Source organism: Excalfactoria chinensis, chromosome 5, assembly GCF_039878825.1.
Source record: "Excalfactoria chinensis isolate bCotChi1 chromosome 5, bCotChi1.hap2, whole genome shotgun sequence".
In the NCBI taxonomy this organism is placed as follows: domain Eukaryota; kingdom Metazoa; phylum Chordata; class Aves; order Galliformes; family Phasianidae; genus Excalfactoria; species Excalfactoria chinensis.
This window is the reverse complement of record NC_092829.1, coordinates 33554730-33579077: the sequence shown is the minus strand read 5'-3', so window position 1 is coordinate 33579077 and position 24348 is coordinate 33554730. Positions and strand designations below refer to the sequence as shown.

Sequence of the window (24348 nt, the reverse complement as noted above, 5' to 3'; positions counted from 1 at the left end):
CTGTATTGTTTATTTACACAAAACACTCTTGAGCCTTTATCTAATAAAGGCTGACACAACCACAACACTTAGCCTTTGCAAAGAGTCTTCCCTCTGAAATGCCTCAAATGGAAAACAGTTTTCTGATCTACAGTGCTGTTCAGCATCGAATCGAGTAAACATTTTGTTTTATCTTCAGAGAGGTACAGTTCTGTTAGTTTAGTGAAAATTAAATCATTTTAAAACCCACTGCAACTGCCTGTGGTCTCAAAAGGCTCTTTATAGCAGTGAGAAAAAACAGGATATAAGCAAGGGCGTTTTGTGATGTATGGCTGCAGGTGCTTTGCTACCTCATCTGTACCATTTGTCCTGCCATTCTCCCACTGCACCACTTGCACAAGGTTTGGCTCCTGCTCGACCTCTTGGCAACCTGTATTTACTAACTAGAGAACACTGCAGTACAATGAAAGGCAAAGATGGCACAGGGCCACTGTTTCACTCTCTCTTCCCTCCCTCATTTGGACCTCATACTGACTTCATCTTAGAAACAAATTTTCATCTCAGTCTCCAGCGTCCATTTAATACATTTCATAAAGCTCACTTTAATTTGGACATAGTACTAAAATGACTTAATGTTTCTCGATGTATACTCACTGTGGTATTTAACCAAAATGCTGCTGCTCACCAAAACTGAAATGCCTACCGTCCATTTTGCTACACAACGGAAATGAAAGCCTGTAATCTATAAAGACTCTGATTCAATTTTGTTCCAACAAATGTCCAATACAATACTTACTACGGACTATCACATATTCTTCTTTCTTTTCCTTTTCATCATGAGAAACCTCAGTAGAATGCATTTTTTGTTTTGCCATTTGTTAATGCAGAAAGAAAAGAAAACAACTAAAAAACGCCCTTATATCTTCTTAGCAAGGGACACTGGAGCGACTCCAGTTACTTAAAAAAAGTGCAGCAAACAACAGACCAATACAGTACAGGATTAAAGAAGTCCTTTCAAGATTGTTTTCAGCAACATAACAAATATTACTATAACCCGTGCTGCTTCTTCAGCATGACATTTTGCATCAATTAAACTGCATCACATCATTTCAGGCAGCTTTCATACACAAGCAGTTGCTGTGTATGTTGTGTCAAAAGTATACTTTGCTTTGAGCGTGGCCAAAGAGCATGGAAGATGCAACAAGAAAAAAAATGTCTAATGCTCTGGCTTTATTACGTTTATTAAGTGTCACAGACATTCAGGTCAGATACTAGGAAAAAATTCTTGTCAAGTTTTCATGAAAAGGGTAGATGTGGCACTGAGAGATGGGGTTTAGTGAGTACAGGCGATGGGCTGATGGTTGGACTAGATGGTCTTAGCAATCGTTTCCAACTTAGTAATCCTGTGGTTATCATGACACCCATCTAACTTTCTGAGCCCTCTGTGGTACGTGTAAAGTAAACTGGGATATGAGAACAACTAACCTTACCATAACCATAAGCTTACCATATGTAGCAATTTTAATTGTGATAATTTGCGATAATGCTCTGACAAAGGCTCAACTTACTTTCTTTTTGCCACCAACACTGTTAGATGTTTAGGACACCACGATCTACACCAGATGAGAAGACAGAGCCCCTTATTCACCCCTGTCTAGAGGGTGTTAACTAGGACTCTTCTGCAATACCCTTACCTTCAGCCACTTTCTGCTCTTCTTCAGTTTAGAAAAGTTATACAAGCTCCCTTTTTCAGACTTTGGCTCTGTTTAAAGAAAAGATAAAAACAAATTTCTTCAGAAATAATGCTTTTCCCAGCCTACCCCAAAGTAAGCAGAGATTCAACTCAGTAGATGGCTACCTGGCTGCAGTACTCCGTTCAGGGAATGTGTGTTCAGCACTCCAGAATTTCCTACTCCAGAAGATTCCCCAAGCAAAGCATTTGGAGGCTCTTCTTTAACTTGCATCAGAGGATCCCCAGATTGAGGCAACAAAGGATTGTCCTCCAATCCATCCTCACTTTCATCACTGCAGGAAGATACATAATGTGCTGAGAGTGAAAGGAAAATATTCAAAAGAAGAGACGTCTGTGTAACTTTCCTTGCACGTGGCCATTTGCCTAAAGGTCTGAGAACTAAGGCAGACTCAGCTGTAATTCTGCACACTACAAATATTGCTGTTAATAATTTAGCATTAAACCCTCAGCAGCAGTTAATCATCAGACCAGTCAGGTTATGCTATTCAAGCTGTGTCCTTAGTCTCTAGATAGATATTTCATACTCGAGGCACAAACTAATCAAGAAATGTAGTGCTGAGTCAAACCAAAGCGCAATATTGTTATTCCCAGCACTACTGTACATTTGAAAGATGTAAAGTGTATTTTTTTTATTCCTTTTTTATTCACATGCGTGAATCTTAGAGGCCTGTAATACACCACCTATCTATTATACACGTGCTTTTCAGTTCTGTAAGATTATAATTACGGAACACTGATAAAATTAGAAGTAAACTGCTTCTGGACAGAAATGTACCTTGATGAGTCACTTCTCAATGGTACAACTTACTATCAGAAATGCTGCATCTGACAACACTGTTTGCATTCCACTTACAGCTACATGCCAGTTCCCTAAAAAATTAACTTAATGCTTATTCATCCTATTTTTTGCAGGCAAAGAAAGTTTTGGCCACTCAACTATGACAAAAAGCTTTAAAACATCTTATTAATTTGTACCTGGGCAGGCAATATGATGCATTATCAATGAGAGGAGAAGTACAGTGCAAATTCTTTACAAGAGAAGGTTTTATAATGAACAAGTCATTCCTAATGATCAAGTAAACTCCTACTATGGCATTGCCTGAGAACAAGATTATAACAATGCTTGTCTTTCCTTGATATTCCTTGTGGAGAAGGTTTTAGTACCTGGATATATTCCTGTTAAAGATGGCAGACGTTTGTCGTAAAAACTGATCCAGTCGCAGAGCTTTCTCCAGGTACTGCAGATAAAGAGGTTTTGCCAGCTCTGAGCAGCTGCCATCCTCCCTGGCACCCAGCTCCGAGGCCATAGAACAAACTTCTCATGCACAGATGCCTCTGAACATGCAGCTGTTGAGAGGAAATCACAATTATCATCGCTGCCACCACCTCCGAGAAGAAAGAACAAGGTGAGCAGGCAAACCTACTGCATGCGACACCAAATGCCAACACATCCAAATCTACAGCTGTAGCTGCATAAATGAAAGCACCATCAGTGCCCTAAATATGATGCTATTTACTACTACATAAATGCCTCCAACTAAAATTTTTGCTTATAGAAGAGGATAAAATGAAAAAGTCAGTTGCAGAAAGATTAAATGCACTTCTAAAGGATTCTTCTGGCTTGTATTACTTCATAGAGATACTACAAAACCATGAAACAAATTTCATGTTACATTGCTGAAAAACATTTTATATGTATTTCTTCAGTTGCTGAATTATTGACTACACTGTTTATGAGCTTATGAATGAAGCTCAAGCATCTGCTCTTCTAATTGTTCTATGTCTACAGTCAGCATGTCATCATTTCTTCCAAGTCTTTTATCCTAAAAAAAAGTATTACAGAATAGATTCAAATCTTCCAGTATTAAAGAAAAAGATTATAAGTGATCGCCACCTTGAGACTAACAGGCATGGTTGAACCAAAGCAAAATGTATTATTTCTTAACAAATGTTCAGGCTTCGTGCCATGTCTTTGCTACAGAATAAGCAACAGAATGCCAGGAACTGTTACAAGGGATAATGGCACTCATTTAAAAATGACTCTTAGACTGAAGCTACCTAGGTTTGATTTTCTATATGCTAGACCTTCTCATGCCTGGCAGAAATAAAACGGATGACCTCTGTTATGAAACACTTGTTTCAAGCAGAGGTTACCAAGACAGAAGAAAGCTCCTGAAAGCCTTCCCTACAGAACAAAGAAACAAATACATAAGATTCACGTTGTCCCAGAAGTTTTAAAAGATCTGTGTCATATTCTTCATCATTCACCTGGGTGGGGGAAGGGGGGATGCATAAAAAGAAAAACCACCACCTAAAATCAAAGACCGTCTTCTAAGAGACAAAGGGTCACAAAGAAAGTAAAGAGGTGAGAAAACGAGAGGAAGCATGAAATTTGTGTCTGATGGAGGAGATTTTGGAGGGAATGGATAAAAAACAATACCAAAAAGGGGAAAGCAGTTTAGTGTCATATTAACAAAATTGATGTAACTATCACACAAGCAGCTTAACAAGAATTACGCATGGTAAAGAACAAGATTCAATACCTATTACATCAGAAAAAAAAACAACAAACCCAAACCCTATCTCCTTTATCACTCTTACTTCTTAACACTTTCTGTAAACAAGAGCTGGCAAGCATTTTGTGAATATGGCATTATTTCAGTTTCCAGCCAAAATACCACACGGAACCATCATTTAACAGTTTTGCTCACAGCCACAAGACATCCTTCACCCCTTGGCGCTTTGCAGAAAGCTTTCCCCAACCTCAACACTGGGTTGCAGTGCTTCCTGCTTCACCCTGCACCCCTGGCTTCACTACGCCTTGAGGACACCAACAGACCAAATGTGCTCCTTTCTACCTCGTGAGACTTGGCCTAACAAAACACTACAAGCTTAGCAGCAAAATGAATGGAAAAATAATAAGAGAGCAATCTTAACAAAGTCCTCCTTGTGCTGGCCCAGTAACAGCACTCCACATCTCAGAGCTCACAATCTTTTCACCATTTTCCTGCTTTAACTGCCCCAAAAGGTTCATGTACACACAAGGTTAATTACTCTTGTCTTCAAAACAGTTACTGGTGTTCACTCTGCCTCCTAAATAACCAAATAAACACATGAGAGCTTCAGAGATCCCGCACGTACATCAGCAGTGCCCCAAACTGAGAGCTATAGATGCATATTGAATACAGAAGAACTGAGGCACTGAATTCAGCTGTTTATTTATATGCTAACAGCCACACTCTTAATCTCTCCTGCTTAGCTACCAATTTGACAGAAATAACTTTCAAAATGATACATTTTCTTACAGATCCAAATTCACTCTCAAGATACCTTTCTTGTCCTTTAAAACACATTGCTTATTCCAGTGTTAATGATGGTACGGGGCTTACTCATTTACTTTGTTTTTCAAGTCTGCCCACCAGCGGGCCAGTAAGCAAACACAGCACTGGAGAAGCGCCCTCCAAGGGCATCCTCAGGAAGCAGTCAGGCTTTACACAACTTGTCCAAGTTTTATGCCCACTGACCTGCACCACCAAGCCAGCAGAAGCACTGCTCTCATGAAACAGCTCAGCTTTAACAGCAGACTTACTGAGTTTAATACCTATTGGCCATTTCTGAATGAAGTCCAACAGGTTTCTGCTACCCGTATCAGTTTAAAGCAGGAGCCCCATAAGCTGCAAGTGTTCTGAGCTCCTGCCTAGCTGGACGGGGTTTTCTTTGTACTGCTTCTCCAGGAGTCATTTTTATCTTCTTTTATCCCTTTCATCACTGGCATTTCTACACTTTGGTGAGGCCCAGCAGATTACTTTCTCTTCTTTTTATGCCCGATGCCAACAGGAAGCATTACACACACTGATGGTAACCGCGCTCCTCAGGGCACACACACAAATGCAAGCTTCCTCAGAGGGCTAAGGTACAGCACAGCGCCTAATCCACAGAGCCTGCTCTTAGCCTGTGGCAAATCAGCAAGGAAAACTAATCCCAATGTGCTCAGCTGCCATACTGAGTATACGCATGCTGAGTGCAACCGGCCGGCTGGTGAGCATGTTCACTTGGACATTTCATCCCACAGGAGTGGCTTCTCACCTCTCTTTCAAACCAGTGTCAGCACACGGACCACACATTCAAATGGGCCAAAAGCTAAAATCCCAGTTTATACGGGGATTTATGCATTTCTCACACCTCCACTTATACCATCAGAAGTCTTGTCCAGAAAGCAGAATTAAGAATTGAATACAACCTTCTAAACTGTCTGAGTTCCCTCAAAATTTCAGCAGTTTTTCTTATGCCATCTTTTTACGCTTTGCATTTTGTCACAAAGGTTTTCCAAACTAACATGAACACCTAAGGTATTCTGTTTCTTTTCTTGAATACTTGTATGAATCAGACACACAGCTCTCCTTGGAACAGCAAATGTTCTAAGGACACTCTGCAGTCACATCTCCAGAATCACTCCTGGCACAAACACCCACATCCACACACATCAAGGGTTAAATGGGAAATTCACGAGTACAGTATCACTTAGGTGCATTATTGTCACCTTTTCTTATACGCATGTAATATCTAATTCAGGCAATTGCAGTGGCAAAAGGGAGCCTGAAGGGGTTTATTGCTTGGAGGAGAACAAAAACTGAAAGGGGAGAAACAGCATTTAGTTTGATAAGCATACAGTCACACAGACAACCATTCTCCACAGTACATTATATGCCCAGCGTAAGTAAAGACTAGCTTCCACATAGTCCTTCCATGGCAGTAACTTTCCTAAACGCAACTCTGATACCTGAGAGACCATTGCTTTGCAAAGACCAGTCAGGAGAGCACTTCATTCAGCACTCAAGCTCTCCATAGTGCAGACCCACCACGTTCAGGCTGAATAAGCAAACAAGTACATGTAACTGAAGATAACTTTGCATCTTCTTGGTTTGCAGTAGCTAAGGAATCCTTTTAATCACTTTTTCAAGGAATGTACTTAGTTAAAACTATACAATGCTCCACACACAGCACTCTGCTGTTCTGCTTTTGTAGCAAGGTTTTGTATTGCTTTCCAAGGAACAAGACAGCACTTCATTGATTTCAGCTCCACTTTAACTGCTTTTAAACACAGAAAAGAGCCACTGGGGCACAGGCTCCCAGTCTTCTATTTACGTAAGTAATGGGAACTGACTGGAGAAAAAAAAAGAAAAAGAAGAAAAAAATGTATACAGCCCTACAAAAGTGGTATCAGAAGTAAAACCAAACTACAGAATGCCTTAAAACGGACCAAACACAGAAGCTGGCACATCACAGCTCTGCTCACACACTTACAACAGGCGAAAAACTCCCAGGAGAGACAGACCCACACGTGTCACCGCGTGGTGTAGGGTGAGAGCAGGCCTTGCCCCCAGAGCCAGTACCCACCTCCTGGCAGCTCTCCATTAGGACTCTGGTCCTGCTGCACAGAGCACAGCTGTCACACTATGCCCACAACACACAGCCTGCACAGACTGCCTGTCTGCGTGTCACCCTTTTGCCTCAGCTCACAAAAAGGAAAGCATGCCCAGGAAAGCCCTAAGAGAATCGTTTTCTTCTTGCCACCTAAGCAGCCCCTACTGCATATTTCAGCTCTCCACACAGCACGCTTTCTGCAGAACATACTGCCTTTACATTATATCTAAGCAGAGCAGAACCTGCTCACGTTAACAGCCAAGAAGCACAAGGCGGGATTTTAAGCAATCTTAGCAATACATATGGAAGAGATGGCCTAGAGGTGACCTAGAGGAAACATCCTCAAACACTGGCAAACAGTTCAAGCTGCTGGCCTTCTCTTCCTCTTCTCCCTTACTGCTCTCAGCCTTACCGACCTCATGGAAGTCACAGCCCAGTCCTACAAGTCACACTGAGGGGATGACTATATGAATGTCAGTTTTGATCCATGGAAATGAAAAACGGGTAAGTGTTGTGAACACACAGGTGTATGAAGTACACAAAACACATCCAAACAGCAGGTCTGCATAAGAAAAAAGGTAGAATTCTAGCAATGCATGTGAAGAAGACTTATTATAAAAAACGGGTTTTGGCTGAACCGTTCCATACACGTGAGGAAAAAGTAGTCCATAGGAACTGTCATAAACGCAGAACTGGGATGGAAGGGAACTTAAGTCTTCCCAGTCCCACCCGCGCTGCAGGCAGGGCTGCCCCCCACCGGCTCAGCTGCCGAGGGCCGCATCCAACCCGGTCCCGACCGCCTCCAGGGATGGGGCACCACAGCCCTCTGGGCAGCCGGGCCGGCGCCTCACCGCCCTCCGCGTGAAGGATTTCCTCCCAGCGCCCAACTTCCACCCGCCCCCTCTCGGTTTAAGGCCGTTACCCCGTCCCATCGCGCAGGGGCTCCCCGCCCCGTCACCATCTGACAGCGGCATCGCCCCACGGGAGTCCCCCGTACGCCCCCGGCGGCAGGCCCGCCCGTGGCCGCACACCACCGCCCACGGCGGCGCGGCATCGTGCTGACGCGGCGCCAGACCCCGAGAAGCGAGGGCCCCGCCGCCGCCGGGCGCCCACACGAGGCCGGGGCGCGGCCACCGTTTCCTCCTCCTCCTCCCGGCCCGCCCCGCCGCCCGCCGGCACCTCACGCCCCCGGGCCGGGCGGGCAGCGCCGCGCGGGGGGAGGGGGAAGGTAGAGCAGAGCCGGCCGCGATCCCCGGCCCTGCCCCCCCCGCCGCGACACCCCGCGGCCCCGCCCGCACTCCGCACCCCCGCCCCCCCCGGCCGCGCACGCGCTGCTGCCCCCCGCGCGCACGTGCGCCCGCAGGTGCACGACCCCCCCCCCCCGCCCGCCCCCCCGAAGCCCCCCCTGCCCCGTTCGCCCGCGGGGCCCCGGGGCCGGTGCGCCGCGCTGCGGGCGGCGGAGGGGAAGGGGAAGGGGGGGGGGGGGGTGCGGCCCGCGGCGCTGCCGGCGGCGGGCGGGGAAGGGGCTGCGCCTTTAAGAAAAGGCCCGACCGCCGCCGCCGCTCAGGGAGGGGGGGGAGCGGCGGCCCGGTGGGGAGCAGCCCACCCCACCACCGGCCCGACGCGTCCTTCCGCGGCCGCCGCGCTGCTCACCTGGGGCGCGGGCCCGGCTGCGGTGCGGCGCGGGCGCTGGGGGTGTCCCCGGGGCTCGCCGCCCCGCTCGCTCCGCCCGGCCTCTCGCCGCACGTTGACGGGGCCGCCGCTGCCCGTCTCCTGCCGCGGGGCGCTCCCGGCTCCTGCCTCGCCAAGATGGCGCCCGCGCTGCTGCTGAGGAGGAGGCGGCGGCTGCGGGCGCTGGGACGGCGGCGGCGGCCACTTTCGCTCACTGAGAGGAGAGGAGCAGGGACACGGGGAGCCATGGCGGGGGGGAGGAGAGGCGCCATGGCCAGGCCTGAACAATCGAGCCCCGCACGCCGGCCCGCCGCTCCGGCCCCGCGTCTCGGCCTCCCCGCCCCACCGGCGACGGTGCCGCCGCCGTACGAGTCCCGGGCCCGTGCCGCGGCGGCGGCCTCGCGCGTAGCCCGCGGGGGGGTCCGCGCTCATCGATGCGCTCCTCGGACCGATTGGTAGAGTCTGGCGGTGACGGAAATTGCCGAAGGGACTCGGGCGAAGCGGCCGGGTGAGCCCGGCGAGTCTCGCGCGAGGCGGGGGCAGCTCTCGCGATGTCTGCGGCGGGAGGCGCACGAACACCGGAAGTGACGTCCGCTCGCCCTTGAGCCGCCGGAAGGGCGGCGGGGCCGCTGGTGGCGGCTGCGAGAGGCGGCCACGCGTCTGTTGGGGCGGGCGACGGCGGCCCGGCCTCGGGCTGCGTGGGGGGAGGGCGGCCCCGTGACGGTTGAACGGGCAGAACGGCTGTCGCGTGCAGAGCTGCGCGTCGCTTTGCTGTACTGGAACGTGAAGAGTTACGGCAGATGAGCTTGAGACAACGGCAGACTGAAGGCCGTGGTGAGAGCGCGATGCGTTGTAAGGACTGCTGGGCTGAAGCTGTCAGCACGGCTGTCTACCACAACCCATGAACTAGTACCACGAGGCAGCGTGTTCATGATTCGCAGTGCTTCAGCTCACTGCACGGAGACGGCAGTCTGATCTGTTGTCAAGGAATGGAGTGAAGAGGCACAGAAAGCATACGGTAGCACAGCAGCTTGGAAGCAAAAAGCAAAGGCTACTTCTACCTCCTCCAAAAGCTGCCTACAGTTGTCCTTATCTGAACACACACAGCCCAGTGCTGAGAAGGGGCTCAAGGCAGCGTCTCCTAGTCGACCAAATTAAACAAGTCTCAACAGCCACATAAAAAGCTAGAAGAAACATTTCAAGCCTGTTTTATTTTCCTACAGTGAACCAAGATGAAATAACTATACACCTCAATCACAGATAACTGTACAATTCAATCACAAATAACACAAACACTGTTAAAGATTTAAAAGAACAAACAACAGAACCCACAGAGAAGTGCACTGTCAAAGATCACAGAATCACAGGGGTTGGATGCAACCTCCAGAGGTCATTGAGCCCAACCCCTCCCCCCCCCCCAAAGCCAAAGATCAAACCTTCAGACTTTTCTCTGCCACTTCCTGAAATAACTACATCTAGAGCTTCAAAAACCTCATTTAAACACTGCTGGTCGAGTATTTCAATGAACAACAGGCAAAGCAAGGAACACTGGAAATAAATTTTGCCTCTCTAATTTTTATTGAGGAAAACTCTAAACGTAACTCATACTAATTCAACTGTTTTCCCTTTTGGAACAGATGCTTTTCTGTGTACACACTACGGTCACTGTCTTATCTATATGAGTATGACACAGTGCTGACAGAGGTGGGCTGCAACTCTATAAGCACAAAGCTGCAAAACCAGTTAGCATAACAATAATTCTGTCTTGGTAGAAAAGAGCTGTTATTTTTTTAATCTGTATTCCTCTGCTGTTTCTGCCAGCACTGCTGTTCCGTAGAGTGTGAACTCTTGCATTCTCCTATGCAAGACTTGTACAGTTATGCCAAAGAGACCTGTCTATAAACCAAGCCTACCTGGGCTGACCACAACTTTTTGCTGTTGTTTCCAAGCAAACCCTTTCTAATATCAAAGAACAGGCATCTTACAAGCTCCCCCACTCGCATGTTTGGTTTGAGTTTTAAATATCTACAACAGTTGAAAACAACAAAGGCATCAAAGCAATCTAAGACAATAGTCTGATAAAGGTCAGTAGCCAAAACAGCTCATGGGAAAAAAAGCGATCTCAAAATAGATCTTAACAAGTCAGAAATTAGGATTAGTGAGACCAACATTTTCCCCTCAACAATCTGCTCACCTCTCCTTGTAAAGGAGGAGTTTTTGTTTGGTGCTTCTGCATGAGGAATAGCTCCATCTTATTCTTTGAAAGTCCTGACATACATAACACAAGCTTATCGAGTTACCTGCACCAAAGATTTTTACAGCCAACCTGAGGTTAATCTGAGATTCTCTTACAGACTTGACACTTGCTTTTTATTATCTTCCTTTCACTGATAAAGTAGATCCCGACTGTTGAAGGACGTAGTTCGACACACTGCTTCATCTCGGGGAGAAGACAGACCCTGTCATCTCAGTGGGTTTCATCCTCCTGTGGATTTCTCTCATTTAATTCTACGACTCGTCTGATCAAAAGACCATCCTCGTTTATTCTGTGCTCATTCACTGCTTTCTCCCTTCGCAGCTTCTGGATGTCTGCCAGCTGACGCAGCTCCTTTGGCAGCTCCAGGCAATTAGGCTGATAAGGAAAAAAGAAAAGGAATATAAGCAATACATCTGCATACACATGCTCTACTGTTGTTGGTACCAGATAAGAGCTTCCTCCGATTCGGCAACGAAACAGAACAATCATTTCTTATTAAATCTACAGCATGAATTAACTACCTGCTTATACAAACACTATCTGGGTTGGGGAGACTCCATCCTTTCTCTCAAAGGCAGCCTAAAGGGAAAAACATTAGACCTGCATTACTGTTTATGCCTTTATTATGCAGATCTTAAGCATTTAAGTGATATTTTGCATATGGGATTAAGACTTCTCCAGAGATCTTCTGTACTACTAAGTTATAATAAAGCCCCAAAAGACTTATGTGTTCAGTTCACATTTCCTTGTAGGAACCACTGCAAAGGCACCTCTCCTGGCTTTTCTCCAAATCATAGTATTTCTATCCTAAACAAACAAACCTCATGTGGAATAGTAGTCAGTAGTTCATAAATAAATGGAACAGCTGCCTACGAAGTTCATGAAAGGAGATGCGCTTCTGAGCAGTTCATGAAACACTATTCAAAAACCTTACATTCAAGGAACTGCTATTTAACAAGGACTGCAATGCTCACCACATCTGTACAAGCACCAAGGAAATTCACCATTGCTCTCATCCTTATAAAGGGCAATTACATATAAATAAGAAAGCTTGCTAGCAAGTAGGAAAAGGCAGCCAAACAAATTCAAATCCTATCAAGTAGCACAGAGTCGCTTTGAGGTAACATACAGGCTGCACTGAGTAAACATTACTTAAAAGCAAAATACGACAAAGCAAAAGGAAACTGACAGAACTTCAGAACAGGGCTACAGAGACTATTCAGCAACCATCCTTCAGTAGAGTTGGGTGTATAAAAATGAAAGTAAGGATGAAGTTGCAGAGAAAACAAAAGGCAGACTAGAAAAAAAAACATTATTTGCACAAGTATAAGAAAATGAATTTCTAAAACTTCCTTTTATCCCCAGAAGCACATGAAACACCAGCCATACTGCTGGGCAAAGCAACAGCCAGAACACAAAACCAGCACGGGAACAAATGCAACATTTTCCCCTCCTGTATTTAACACTGAAATATGGGAAGATGCTAAATATTTAAAGGTCCATAGCAAGCTACATGTTGCTAAATGAGATGCCCCTATGAGCTCACTGGCAGAAAGACTAAGAGCAGAATGAACAAATACACAGGTAGGATACACCAGGACAGAGTTATCATAGCTGTTGTAAAGGGAACGTGTGCATCTCAAAACCTGCATCAAGACGTTTGCACAGATCCAGAAGGTGGCCAAACAGTACAGGAAAAAAATAGCAGAGCACTTACTTGAAAGCCCCACTCACAGTCTGTTTATCCACTTGAATTTACAAGTGGGTGAATTTACAAGCACAGTGAGAAGTAACCTATGCCCTCAATCACTTAAGGCCAATCTGCATGAAAATTCCCCTTACAAGATCAACATGTGGGGCCCTCACTCACATACCAATTAGGAAGACTTACTGTTCAAGCATGCAATTATATGTAAAGAGAACAAACTTTCTACCATCACCTGCCATGAACATGCTACCTGGTACTATACACTGCACTGCAGTAGATATACTGCAGCTTACCTGAAGCACACTGGGAAATAATTTCTACTGCACAGGGATAATGGTGGTGAGCAAAAACTCTATGGTTCCAAAGCTCTCCTGGTAAACTTTCACCACTCAGAACACTGCACTTCTACAAGTGTATTTGCTCCTCAATATTGGTTCCTAGGAAGTATTTCTCTTTGAATTTAAGTCCTACACAGCAGAATGCAGTGGTATTTCAGAACACCCATCCACACACAACACACATTTATAAGGAGAAGAAACTTAACACTGCTTCTTTCCTAGCTCTTTTCTAGAGATAGAGGCACAGAAGCCCATATAACTTCATCTGCATCCACAAGAACAATTACTCCTGGCAGAAAGTCACACTGAACATACAAGAAACAGCCTGTGAACTGCTACGCCAAGACTGCACTTGGCTGTCCAGAAGCAAGGTGGAAGGAAGTCTTGCTAGAAAAGCTGCCCAGAAATACCCTGGTTCTCTGCCATTTCCAGCAAAACATCTAAAAAAAACAACCAAGGGGAAGAAAATATAGATGAAACCTCAACTGAAAGCAACACTCACTGGTGACAGCTGTAATTGCTCATGAAATTTACAATATGTGTCAAAGATTCATTTACATGGTACTTGCACAAAATACATAACTGCTACTTGTTCTGCTCATTCCAGTTTATTGCTGCAAAAGCAATAAAATATCACTGATCCATTTTTATTTGTACCAGCTTACCCATAGCCTCTGATAATCTAGGACTTTGTTCTCATCAAATTCTTCACAAAAACTTTACAATAAGGAAGAGTATCAGCTTCTGGTGAAACAGGCTGCAACAAAACAAGCTCACTCTCTGGCAATCATGAATTTTCAACACACAGGGCAAAATTAGGCACAGGTACCTGTAGTTATGCATAAGCGCAAGAACTTCTTTACAGTGAGGGTGATGGAGCACTGGAACAGGCTGCCCAGGGAGGTGGTGGAGTCTCCTTCTCTGGAGATAATCAAGACCCGCCTGGACGCCTACCTGTGTGATGTGGTGTAGGGAGCCTGCTTTGGCAGGGGGGTTGGACTCTATGATCTCTAGAGGTCCCTTCCAACCCCTACAATTCTGTGATTCTGTGATAAGGCTGAAATCAAGCACTCCTGGGTATATCCCAAAGCCCCCAGGACATTCTGAACTGGCAGGAGTTCTGCATTTAGCCAGAAAGTGCTTCCTGTATTCTGCCCCTGGGGCCTATTAGGGTACACAGGAGCTTCTCACTTAAGAGATTCCCCTAGAAAACCGACTGAAGAGACTTGGCATGCAGAGGCCCAAGGCATGGCAAAGAACTATCTTCATTAGCCTTATTCACACTTTCCTCAACTCTTACTACATGAAGCAACCCACAAAGGCAACTGCACAGGCCTGGCTTTCCTCCATGAGGAGACACTCACTTTTTCTTCTTGCTATTTCTGAGATTAGGAACAACAAAGGATATGTTCAGTCTGCTCCCTTCAACCCCCCATGAACCATATATAAAGTCTTGTTATTTAAAACTAAAAATGTTTTCAGATATATCTACCTGTGAAGCAACTGTGACCTCTTGTGGTTATGTACATTTCTCTTACTACATCCTTAATAATTGGATGTACTGTTATTTACTGTTCAGAGACTTTATATAATACCTAAAGGATTCGAGTCCAGGACTGAATGCTTTGTTACACCAGGAAAATAAATACTTCCATTCTCTAAGACAGATCTGCACTCAGTTTTCATAATATTTCATAATATTTACAACTGCAAAAATAAGGTAGTGACAGGATCTAACCATAAATTAGTTCTATTATATTGAGACGAATGAGGATGTCTGACCATTTACTTTTTTCTTTATTCCAACAGCAGCAATATCTTTCATAGTGCAGTCCCCACTATAATTTCTTCACTAAAGACACTGAAAAAGACCACACCGTAACACCACCTATTTAGTTTGCACTGAACTGTTCTTCCCATTAACAGGGAAAGTCAAGTTCCTCAGTCAAAGAAATCCCACACCTCTCCCCTTTTGAAGATAACCAAGGAATTACAGAAGAGTCTGCCACCACACCAAAGCCACTCCAAGACACATGGAATTGTTTTTATGAGACAATATTACTGGATCTACATAACTAACAATGAGAAACAGTACCTGATTTTATTTTTAGATAATTCAGAAGAGCAGTAATCACAAATAAAAAATACTGAGCAACAAAAGACAGTATTTCTCAAAAACAAGTATATTCAAAATGAGTCAGAAGTAATGACAACAAGGGAAGAAAAATAGAACAAGTCTTGGGGAGTAACATCTCCTACCAAAATATGGCAACTCCAGATAACACCACTTCACAGCTGCCTCTCTCTTTTCATGTCCACACCCACCCACCATCAACTGAGCCCAGAATTTCTATGTCAGACTAGAATGAACAGAATGCATATATGCCTGTGCCTTGAAGGCTGCAGCTCACTATCTGCAACACAAACTTAAGGTGGATTTATGCTAACAGACTGACTTGAAATGCAGCTAGAGAGCTGTAGACACCATCGCTCCTGCTACTGAGTGCCAAAAACAAGATGTGGCATAACACAGATTGTACATCTGCAGAAGATGAAGAGACTTTAATTAGGTTTATCCATTTGAGCCTTAGATTATTTCACTGTACTAAGAAACAAGGACATTTCTACCTTTATACTTCCAAGGTGATCTTCAGATCCATGCTGTGAAGTATTTAAGTAAGCATGTACCACAGCTGTGAAGTCTGCCATGAAGCTATCCATTAGAGATGAGCGGAGAAGCAGAAGGTACATAGCCTTCAGAGCAAGTACTTGAAGCAGAGAAGGTGGGAGGGGTCTCAAAAACCATATATCAGGATTCTCCTGTGCATCCCAATACAAACAAGAAGTTATTTAGTAGTAAGAACTATAATAAAGCTTTTCATCATATTCCTCTGCTGTTGAATCACCAGACCCTGCTGTCTACTTTAGTGCTACAGAACACTTGCAGCTTCTAAGACTCTCTGCATACAACCCAGCAGATATCAGAGAAGGTTTGGGAGGTGGAATTGCTTAAAAACATACATCTACTCCAGTATTTAATGCTAGATTCTCTCACGTATCTGCCTGAAACTAGGTAGAATTCCTAAGATGGCAAATGCCACTGAACCACTAATCTAACTTTCCACACTAGTAGCACCAGCATGAAGTTTCCCCTTTCCCTACTTGACTCAGGATTCATTTTTACCAATTTGTTGTTGGACTAGGCTTCAGAATTGATCTGGGGATCATAATATACATGACTTTTTTACAGGTTACACATAATCTCTATTGCACAAGTTTTGTGTTTCTTCAATACCTCAGTTTCAAATGAACTATTGGGAAATACTAGAAATACTAGAAATACTGCAGCTGAAGCTGGGCCTCTGTCTCCCAAACGACTGTTACAAAATGTCCTTAACTACAGCAATCCAACCATGAAACAGCATCACACTCTTAAAAACTACAATAAAAATCTCTAAAGAGGCAAAGTACAGCTCACAAGCTGTGCCTCACTAAATCACCCACCAAAGCCATTTGCTGCTTGCACTTCATGAGGGTTTTACATTTGGAAGGTATCCTCAAGTGCTGCATCAGACACTCCTGTAACGTGCAAGTGCGGTGTGGAAAGAAGCCACCTGTTGCCACTGAGAACTGCAGAACATCAGCAACCTGTGATGGAAGGTATTCATATGTTATGACCACTATCTGTTAACCCAAAGCAAAGCAATCAATAGCCTACAGCAATAACTGCACAGAATATTGTTTCCTCATTTCCAATCCTGGTTTTATTCATTTTGCTCTTTACAGGGAGAGCAGGAACAGACTGCATACCTTGTTTGTTCCCAACCACATTATCTGAAGAGTACCTGTGTATCAAAGACATTGTCAAGAAGTACGCTGTACTTATGAAAGAGGCAATCTGAGATCCAGCGGCAGTCATGTATGACCTGGAGCAAGAAAGAGCTGTCAGAGAAGTATGTGCACAACCACAACTTTTCTGGTGATCAAGACACATATATACACTACCACCTTAGGTATCCTTAAACCTTCCACCCTTACCTTCAAAATGTTTTTGTCTTCTAGCACAGCTTGCAATCCATTTCTGAAAGCTTGAGGTCCCAGAAGGAGAATATCAAATAGAAAAACACGGCTTTTTGTTGCTATCTACAAATTGATGTGCAGAGAAGATGAGTAAGGAACAAAAGAACAATGGATTTGAAGGTGGAGAAAGTGCACTGTTACATACAAGACAATCTGTCATATAAGGGCTTATATCAATGCTAACCTGTGAGAAACTCTTCCTTTTTTCAAGCATGCAGAGATACAGAAGGTAAAAAGAATGATCCAGTAGTATACTATACACATTTTAAGCTAGCATTTTGAGACATATCAAAAGTAAACCCTAGCTGAAGTACTCCAAACAAATTCCCACAACTGTTATGATGACATAATAGTTGACACCATCAAGCAAAATTCTCATGGTGGTGACATTCCTTCTGTTTTCAAGAACTACTACCAAAAAATAAAGGAGATCATTTTCCACCACAACATTCCAGATAGAATGGTCTAAATTTTATGGCCGATGCTCAAACTCATGTCTTAACATCTAATACAAATTCATCCGCAGCAGGTAGACAAGACTGAAGTACAAAACTCCCACACAAGTTTTTGCTTTGGATAAATAGGCTTAGGACTGAGCATGTTTAGAAGATAAACCAAGGTGCTTTTGAGCATATTAAACAATACGCTTTTCTATCTCTTTTCAAATATTAATAACACAGTCAAACAAGATCTTTTATCTTTAGATATGCTTTAATCCTTCCATCTAATTCAGTTATCTTGGCATTATGATTAGGTAGGCCTTGTAGCTATTTAATAGACAAAAGTTGTACTGTTGTAATACCTCTATTCAAGTAAATATATATGGAAAGCCAAGTAAACTATATTGTTTTTACAAACAAATGTTAAACATATGCTATATAGTTTATTTATATTTAATAAATTTTATAATTTATACAATGTATAAATACTACTTTATATTAAATATAGATTACTTATAAGATTGCCTCACAGTGGCATAATTGTTTCTGCAACATATCTTCCATAAAACATTTAACTTGCCTAGAGAAAAATCATATCCCTTTACCAAAACAGTTATCTAAGTCTTAAACACAGGCTAGTCCCAAAACATTTCCCAATTTTGCTACTATGCAGGGCCACTTGTTTGAAAACATCTGTTTCTTACCTGAAGCCATAGGAGTTTTCCATGGGGACGCAAATCAACACCTTCTCCAACAACACTGATAACATCCTGTTGTTTCAGGTGCAGCACCTAATGAAAAACAGGGCTAAATAAATAGTGCCAGAGACTAATAGGCCGAGAGACAAATAGTAAGGTAGAATTTTTCTGGTCATAATCCAAATTTAAGAAATGTAAATATAAATCACAAACTACAAAACTCAACTATACAGTGACCCAAGAGAAACAGACAGTATCAGCTCAGAGACATGGCATGACAGAAGCAGAAACAATGACAGATTTAACAGAGATCATGGATTAACTAAAAGAACGTAGACTCTCCTGATCTCCTCTTAAGAAATTTTTAAGTAGGTTGTAGGAACATCCTTGGGATCACAAAGGAGGTATTCCTTTTGGGTAAAAACACAATAACTTGTCTTCTAAAGTATAAGAAATGAAACTTACTCCCAGACACTAGAAGTTCACAGATAATTAAGATGAACTAACCCATACCGTACATACAATATAAAAGGAGCAGGAAAAAGACAGCTTCTTTTCAAGCAAAAATTAAATTCCTCTGCAGTCAGGGAAATCTTCCCGTGTGGTAAAAGGGCTATTTTATCCAAACGTGCATTATACATATAAGAAGTACCCAAATCTCAGCTGACTTAGCTGCAAGACAAAATGGCATCAAATATATGGCATTGCTGGGCTAATTCTGACCTAAAAACACTATTAGGTTTAATAAGCCCTTCTACCAAATTCACTGATGTTACACACTGTTTAAAATAAAAAAAAAAGCCAAGGTCCAGGTATTTCTGAATTACACCCATAAAAACAGCACTGCCATTTTCCTCTCCAAACACTAACAAATCCTGGTACTGTTACCTTCTTAAGTAATTGCTCACTAACTGCAATACTGACCCCTCACCTCAGTTCACAGCTGATACAGATTCTGAAAACCACAACAATCAATGATATCTGCTGCAAACTATTTCCATCATGTATATACAACTTAAATACACCTTAATGCCACCAAGGATACCATTTCTACCCAACTTAAAGAAGCCAGTTACTACTTAGAATTCAAATTTCACTACAACCTGCAGAAACAATTTTCCTCATGGAGCAATGCTCACAATCCAGTACTGGCAATTAGAACAGAAGAGGCTTTGAAGTCATATACAATGCATAAAAGCTTCAATTAATACTCACTGCTGGGCCAAATTTCTCCCGGAAGCAATCAACAACTGTATACTGTACTCTCTCTTCTTCCTCCTTCTCTAAAATGAAATTTTAAAAAGATGTTTTCTGTGCTTGAACAAACTCTTATAGATGGTATATGTTTCAGTTACAATGTCACTCTAATTCAGCAGTTCAGCTCTTATCTCTCTACTTCCTCAACACACACAAACAGATCATAGAATAAGAATTGCAGGTCACAGAACAGTTTGGTTTGAAAAGGATCTTAAAGCTCATCCAGTTCCAATCCCCCCACAGGAGGCAGAGTCAGTGCCTATAGTCTACGTGGTCTATGTTGCTAACAGCCCCATCTAACCTGGCCTCAAAAACCTCAAGGGATGGGGAATCCCAGCTGCAGATTACTGAACTGTTCATTTTGGTTGTGCATAGTCTTTCAGCATGAATCAAAATTCTTACTTTTCAATGGAAAAAAATGATACTCAAAAGTTGCAGTGTTTTTCTTTTGCCTTTTTGACACATAAAGGAAAAAGAGGTTTCAATTAATGAAACTGTACCTGTTAGAACAGCCCTAATTCCCAGGCATTACAGGGAAAGTGAAAACTTAAACAATAACAGGACAGTGAGACCATAGAACATCAACAGGTAAATGACCAAGAGCACTAACAGAACCTAAGACAGACACTAGCATTTTTGAACACCTGCCTAACATCTCATGAACAGCTAAAGAAAGTTTTCAAAGGTTTTCCCATCCCCATTTACACACACCCACAATAGCACAAGGACAATGTTCTGAACTAATATCAATTTCAAAGATAAGGCAACATTTTAAAGCATGTCAACCTTGCCCATTTTTCCCCTCACTTATAAGGTAAATGCAGATAACCTTCCTTTAGACTACACAAGCAATGAGTGCTTGTCAAGGCTCTATAAAAACAGTAAGCCTATTACTTCTTAGATCCATACCTGTGGTTGTACATAGAGCAGGAATCATTCAACCAATTCAATGCAAGCACCTTTAAAGCGTAACAGCCAGCACAATACTAAAGAGCATTAACCTTAATGAATTTTCATTTACTTGTCATGTCACATACATTTCAGGGACAAGTATAAGATTAAATAATCACTAAAGTGGAATGTTTACCAACTGAAGCACTTTGACTTATCCAAAAGATCAATTATCCTACTCCACCACTTTTACTATTGATGTGAACCACAGGACAAACATTCTTGAAAGGAGGAGTTTCTTTTTGATGTCACATACATATCTGCAGGCAAAAAGCATGTCTGCAGATAACATACTCTGTGCCTATCTGCCCATGACCATTGTTCTTGCAGAGCACAGCCTGTCCAGATAACAGACAAGCCAAGAAACTGCAGCTTCTAGGGAAGATACTGGCTAACACAAACCAACTACACTACTTGACTGTGTACGGGAATTGTTGAATCACGGCCTGTACCACTAATTGAGCACCTGGAGAAAAGACCCCATCAGCCCTGGGAACAGAGGTGAAGGCAATTCACCAACACAATCAGAAGGGGCAGAATCTGTCTGCATCTCTTGAACCCTGTCTAACCACTGACTGCCACTACAGAAGGCTCTTTCTCTGGAGATCCCTCCCCTGGGGAGTTTCCTCTATTAAACCAGATCCTCAGAGACAGGTGAGCAATCTTTCCCTTTCCTTTGTAAAATCTTCTCACCACACTGATCCTTTTGCCACTATACTTCCCATCACACCATTCTGTCATTACAGCTAACACCGACATTACCTGGGAGGGAGTTCATGCTTAAACTATTAAAGGCCCTGAGCTGCCTCTCTAGGGAAAGACATGGAGAACTTCCCAGGCTACCACGTGCTCTTCTTGTGTCTACTCCTTTGTTCTCCTCTACAGCTGAAGCACACCTGCAGGAGCAAGGCAGACATACATACATGCACAAAAGTGAAACATTACACATTTTACTAAGATTGGATATTTTAACAAGGAAAAATTCTTAATGCAATGCCATCCACCTGCATCCAACAACAGTTACACATGAAACAACTTCCTAATCATGTGTGCCCAATTCTTAAGGAAGAATTTGAAGCTATTCAAACATAAGCTTACTCTGCCCAGAGGATCTTTATTTTACATGAAATTTGGGGTATGTGTCTGAAAGTAAAAGGTGAAAACGGAACCTGAACAGACGTTCATTGCAGAGTTCAGCTATGAAGGTCTCAAGGAAAAAAAGAATTACAAAGACTGAATTGTGTGGCATAAGCTCAAGACCCCCACAGTTTAAACATCTGCAAATCTTTACACTGAATCCATAAAAAATAAATAACAGATCAGAAACTATAATTGAAGGCTGGTTTTACAAGTTCATAAATACGAAAAACAGTTATATCCACTGGAACTTCACTATAGTTTAAAGGAGGTCATTTAATAACAAATAGTTACAAGTCAAGACCAAAGAGTTAGCAAACAGTCCTCTACCTGCATATTTAAGTATGTGCACGTGTATATACATTCAGAGCAAAAAAAAGAGACTATACAACAGGAAGTAAGAAGAACTTAACTCCTATGTACAACTGCCCTGGAGTTACTCAACAATCACAGAAGAAATGTTCTTAGCAAACTCACCCTGAAACCATAAACAAAGCAAGAAAATTATACCTAGAAACATCAGTGGGAAGAAAAAATAACATGCAACAGCCTGAAAAAGTCTTTTAAACAGTGGAGGCCTGATACTCATCACCTTGCTCACTTCTTTTGAGGTGAAGTGCAAAACTGGCAGAGTTGGGTTTAAACACCAGTAAGATATTGAATGCAGGTGTTGGCCTCCCTACCAAGTACATCCCCACCCCATCTTTTATCATGGAAGGAAGGAAATACTTCAACATACTCAGACAGCACTGCTGTTCTCTTCTCTGAATCTGGTTCATCCAGCAATTCCACTGCAATAGAAGTAAGCAATTTATATTCTGGTGCTTACCAGCAAGATTTTGACAGCTACTTCTCAAAATAGAAGAAATATATTAATCAGAATAGGACATGGCTACATGAGGGAAAAAACCTCAAAATGAATAAAATATTTAAAACTCATTCTGATGTAGGAATTTACACAAGTGATCTATAAAAAAAGGTGTATTTCAGAACTGAGGCATTTAAACAAAGCTAACTAATGGCTTGCATCCTACCAAAACCAAAATCAATATGGATCTACAACTAATTACCTTACATACGGTTAGGTACACAGGTACATGGGATAAAGGCAGATGGACACAGTTAAACACTTGATAAGTTACCTTCTAGCTATTTCCTCTTCAGCTCATTGTTTCCAAAGCAAAGCTTTATAGCAAATGCCAATAAAAGTGCACAGGACCTTTACATACTGGGAACAATTTAAATGAACAATTCCATGTTTTTATTATTAGTGAATCACAGACAGGCTTGCATAAACAGACCACTTAGTGGAGACTACCTTCACCTGGGCAAGTAAAAAGCAAAGCCAAATTAACTAGAACATTTGGTAATTTTACTTCCCAGACTTACACAAAACACAAAAATACCACACAATGAATGTGCAATTACTCCTTCCACCTTCAGGAAGTAAACAGGGAGCACGTGCATCTGAACTGATTAACTTCAAGCTGTTATTTTCATCAGTGGTCCTACTGAACTGTTTGTTATTTGACTCAGAAGCTTTAATGCAGGACAGTCACAAGACCTTCACAAAGTGAAGAACTATTATTTTACCAGCAAACAACAGTAGAACAATAGCGATGTGACTTATACAGCACTGATCCCCATTGGTTTTATTAGAAAGTTGCACATCTGAAAAATTCAGCAGCAACTAAAATTGGACTGAATCAAACACACGTGACCCCATGCCTCAGCACTCATTAAAGCCTCACCATTGACTATTTCTTGGCTGAAAAACACCTTTACTCCTGGGGAGCTCCTGCCAGTTTCCAAGTTCTTCACTGCAATAGGGGAGTAGGAAAAAATGAAGACACATGGGTAAAAGCTTATCATTTGTAGAATAAAGCAAGATGAGAGCATCACGTAGTTCTAATAACTCAAACAAACAAACAAACAAGCCACTAGATTAAGTATTTTATGCAACTGTTTTGCCACTCTTCAGAACAGCATTCCTCTACAATGGTTCCTTACACTCAATAGTTGAAATTCTGATCTGCTGCGCTCACATAATATTAAATTAGAAAATACAGATGAGTGCAGTTACTGCTATCTTAACTTCAGGACTGCTTTATTCAGCCTAGCACCTGCTTTGGCATTCACATTCACTCCACTTCAGCCAGGCACAGTTTTGGCTACTTACAGACCCTGCCCTGTGAGGCCATAATTGTTCTAAGCCAGCTTACTCACAAGAAAATGAAAGAAACAAACAGAAGCTGCCAGCCCATAAGGCACTGCCCACCACTAAGCAGGCTGTTGGGAGGCCGAGGCAGCCAACAGCTCCATACCATCCCGTCAGGCTGAGGAGAGGCAGAGCCCATCACCAGCCCCAACCTGTGTGTAGCAGAAGGTTACAACCGGGGTTGACGTGATGCAGCACGCCCTGGAAAACACCACACGTTAAGGTGAGTTTAACGCTCTTGCCCAGGGCATTCTCCAGGCGCTGATCCATGACCACCTCACCAAGACCCGACGTACAGCATATGCCAGCAGTGGCGCCAAGGCCTTCTTATAGAGCGCGGGGGCGGGACTTCCACGGCCGAAGCCCAATCCCGTGGTCGCTCACCACACGGAGACGGCGGCGGGAGCGCCCCGCGCACAGCACGCTGGGAGCGGTAG

At 43.2% G+C, this 24348-nt stretch overlaps 2 protein-coding genes across 5 annotated transcripts in view; both read right to left on the bottom strand.

Annotated features, from left to right (window-relative positions):
- The window catches only part of INO80 (INO80 complex ATPase subunit), a 58340-nt gene extending 49221 nt beyond the window's left edge, over nt 1–9119 (bottom strand). The window contains exons 1-4 of one of the 2 annotated variants that reach the window (XM_072338738.1): nt 8810–9119; nt 2897–3079; nt 1838–2004; nt 1674–1741 (exon numbers count right to left, since the gene is read on the bottom strand). In XM_072338738.1, the coding sequence (XP_072194839.1) occupies nt 1674–1741; nt 1838–2004; nt 2897–3039 (378 nt within the window). In that variant the 5' untranslated portion in view covers nt 3040–3079; nt 8810–9119. Of the gene's footprint in view, nt 1–1673; nt 1742–1837; nt 2005–2896; nt 3080–8078; nt 8239–8809 lie in introns of those variants that run through there. The other variant, XM_072338739.1, reaches the window with a different exon arrangement.
- An 874-nt stretch (nt 9120–9993) lies between these two features.
- Nucleotides 9994–24337, bottom strand: EXD1 (exonuclease 3'-5' domain containing 1). Of its 3 annotated transcripts, XM_072338473.1 has the most exons (12): nt 24064–24246; nt 23445–23513; nt 22433–22484; nt 21319–21452; nt 19564–19631; nt 18355–18441; nt 17169–17273; nt 16976–17056; nt 16635–16778; nt 15759–15950; nt 11606–11663; nt 11373–11459 (listed from the first exon to the last, which is right to left on the bottom strand). In XM_072338473.1, the coding sequence occupies exons 1-11, from the start codon at nt 24179–24181 to the stop codon at nt 11610–11612; spliced, it is 1104 nt and encodes a 367-aa protein (XP_072194574.1). In that variant the 5' UTR covers nt 24182–24246; the 3' UTR covers nt 11373–11459; nt 11606–11609. The 3 variants fall into 3 exon arrangements, with proteins under 3 accessions (XP_072194572.1, XP_072194573.1, XP_072194574.1); XM_072338471.1 differs by lacking the exon at nt 11606–11663 and having other exon boundaries at nt 9994–11459; nt 24064–24337; XM_072338472.1 differs by lacking the exon at nt 11606–11663 and having other exon boundaries at nt 9994–11459; nt 24154–24197.
- Between the last annotated feature and the right edge of the window lie 11 nt (nt 24338–24348).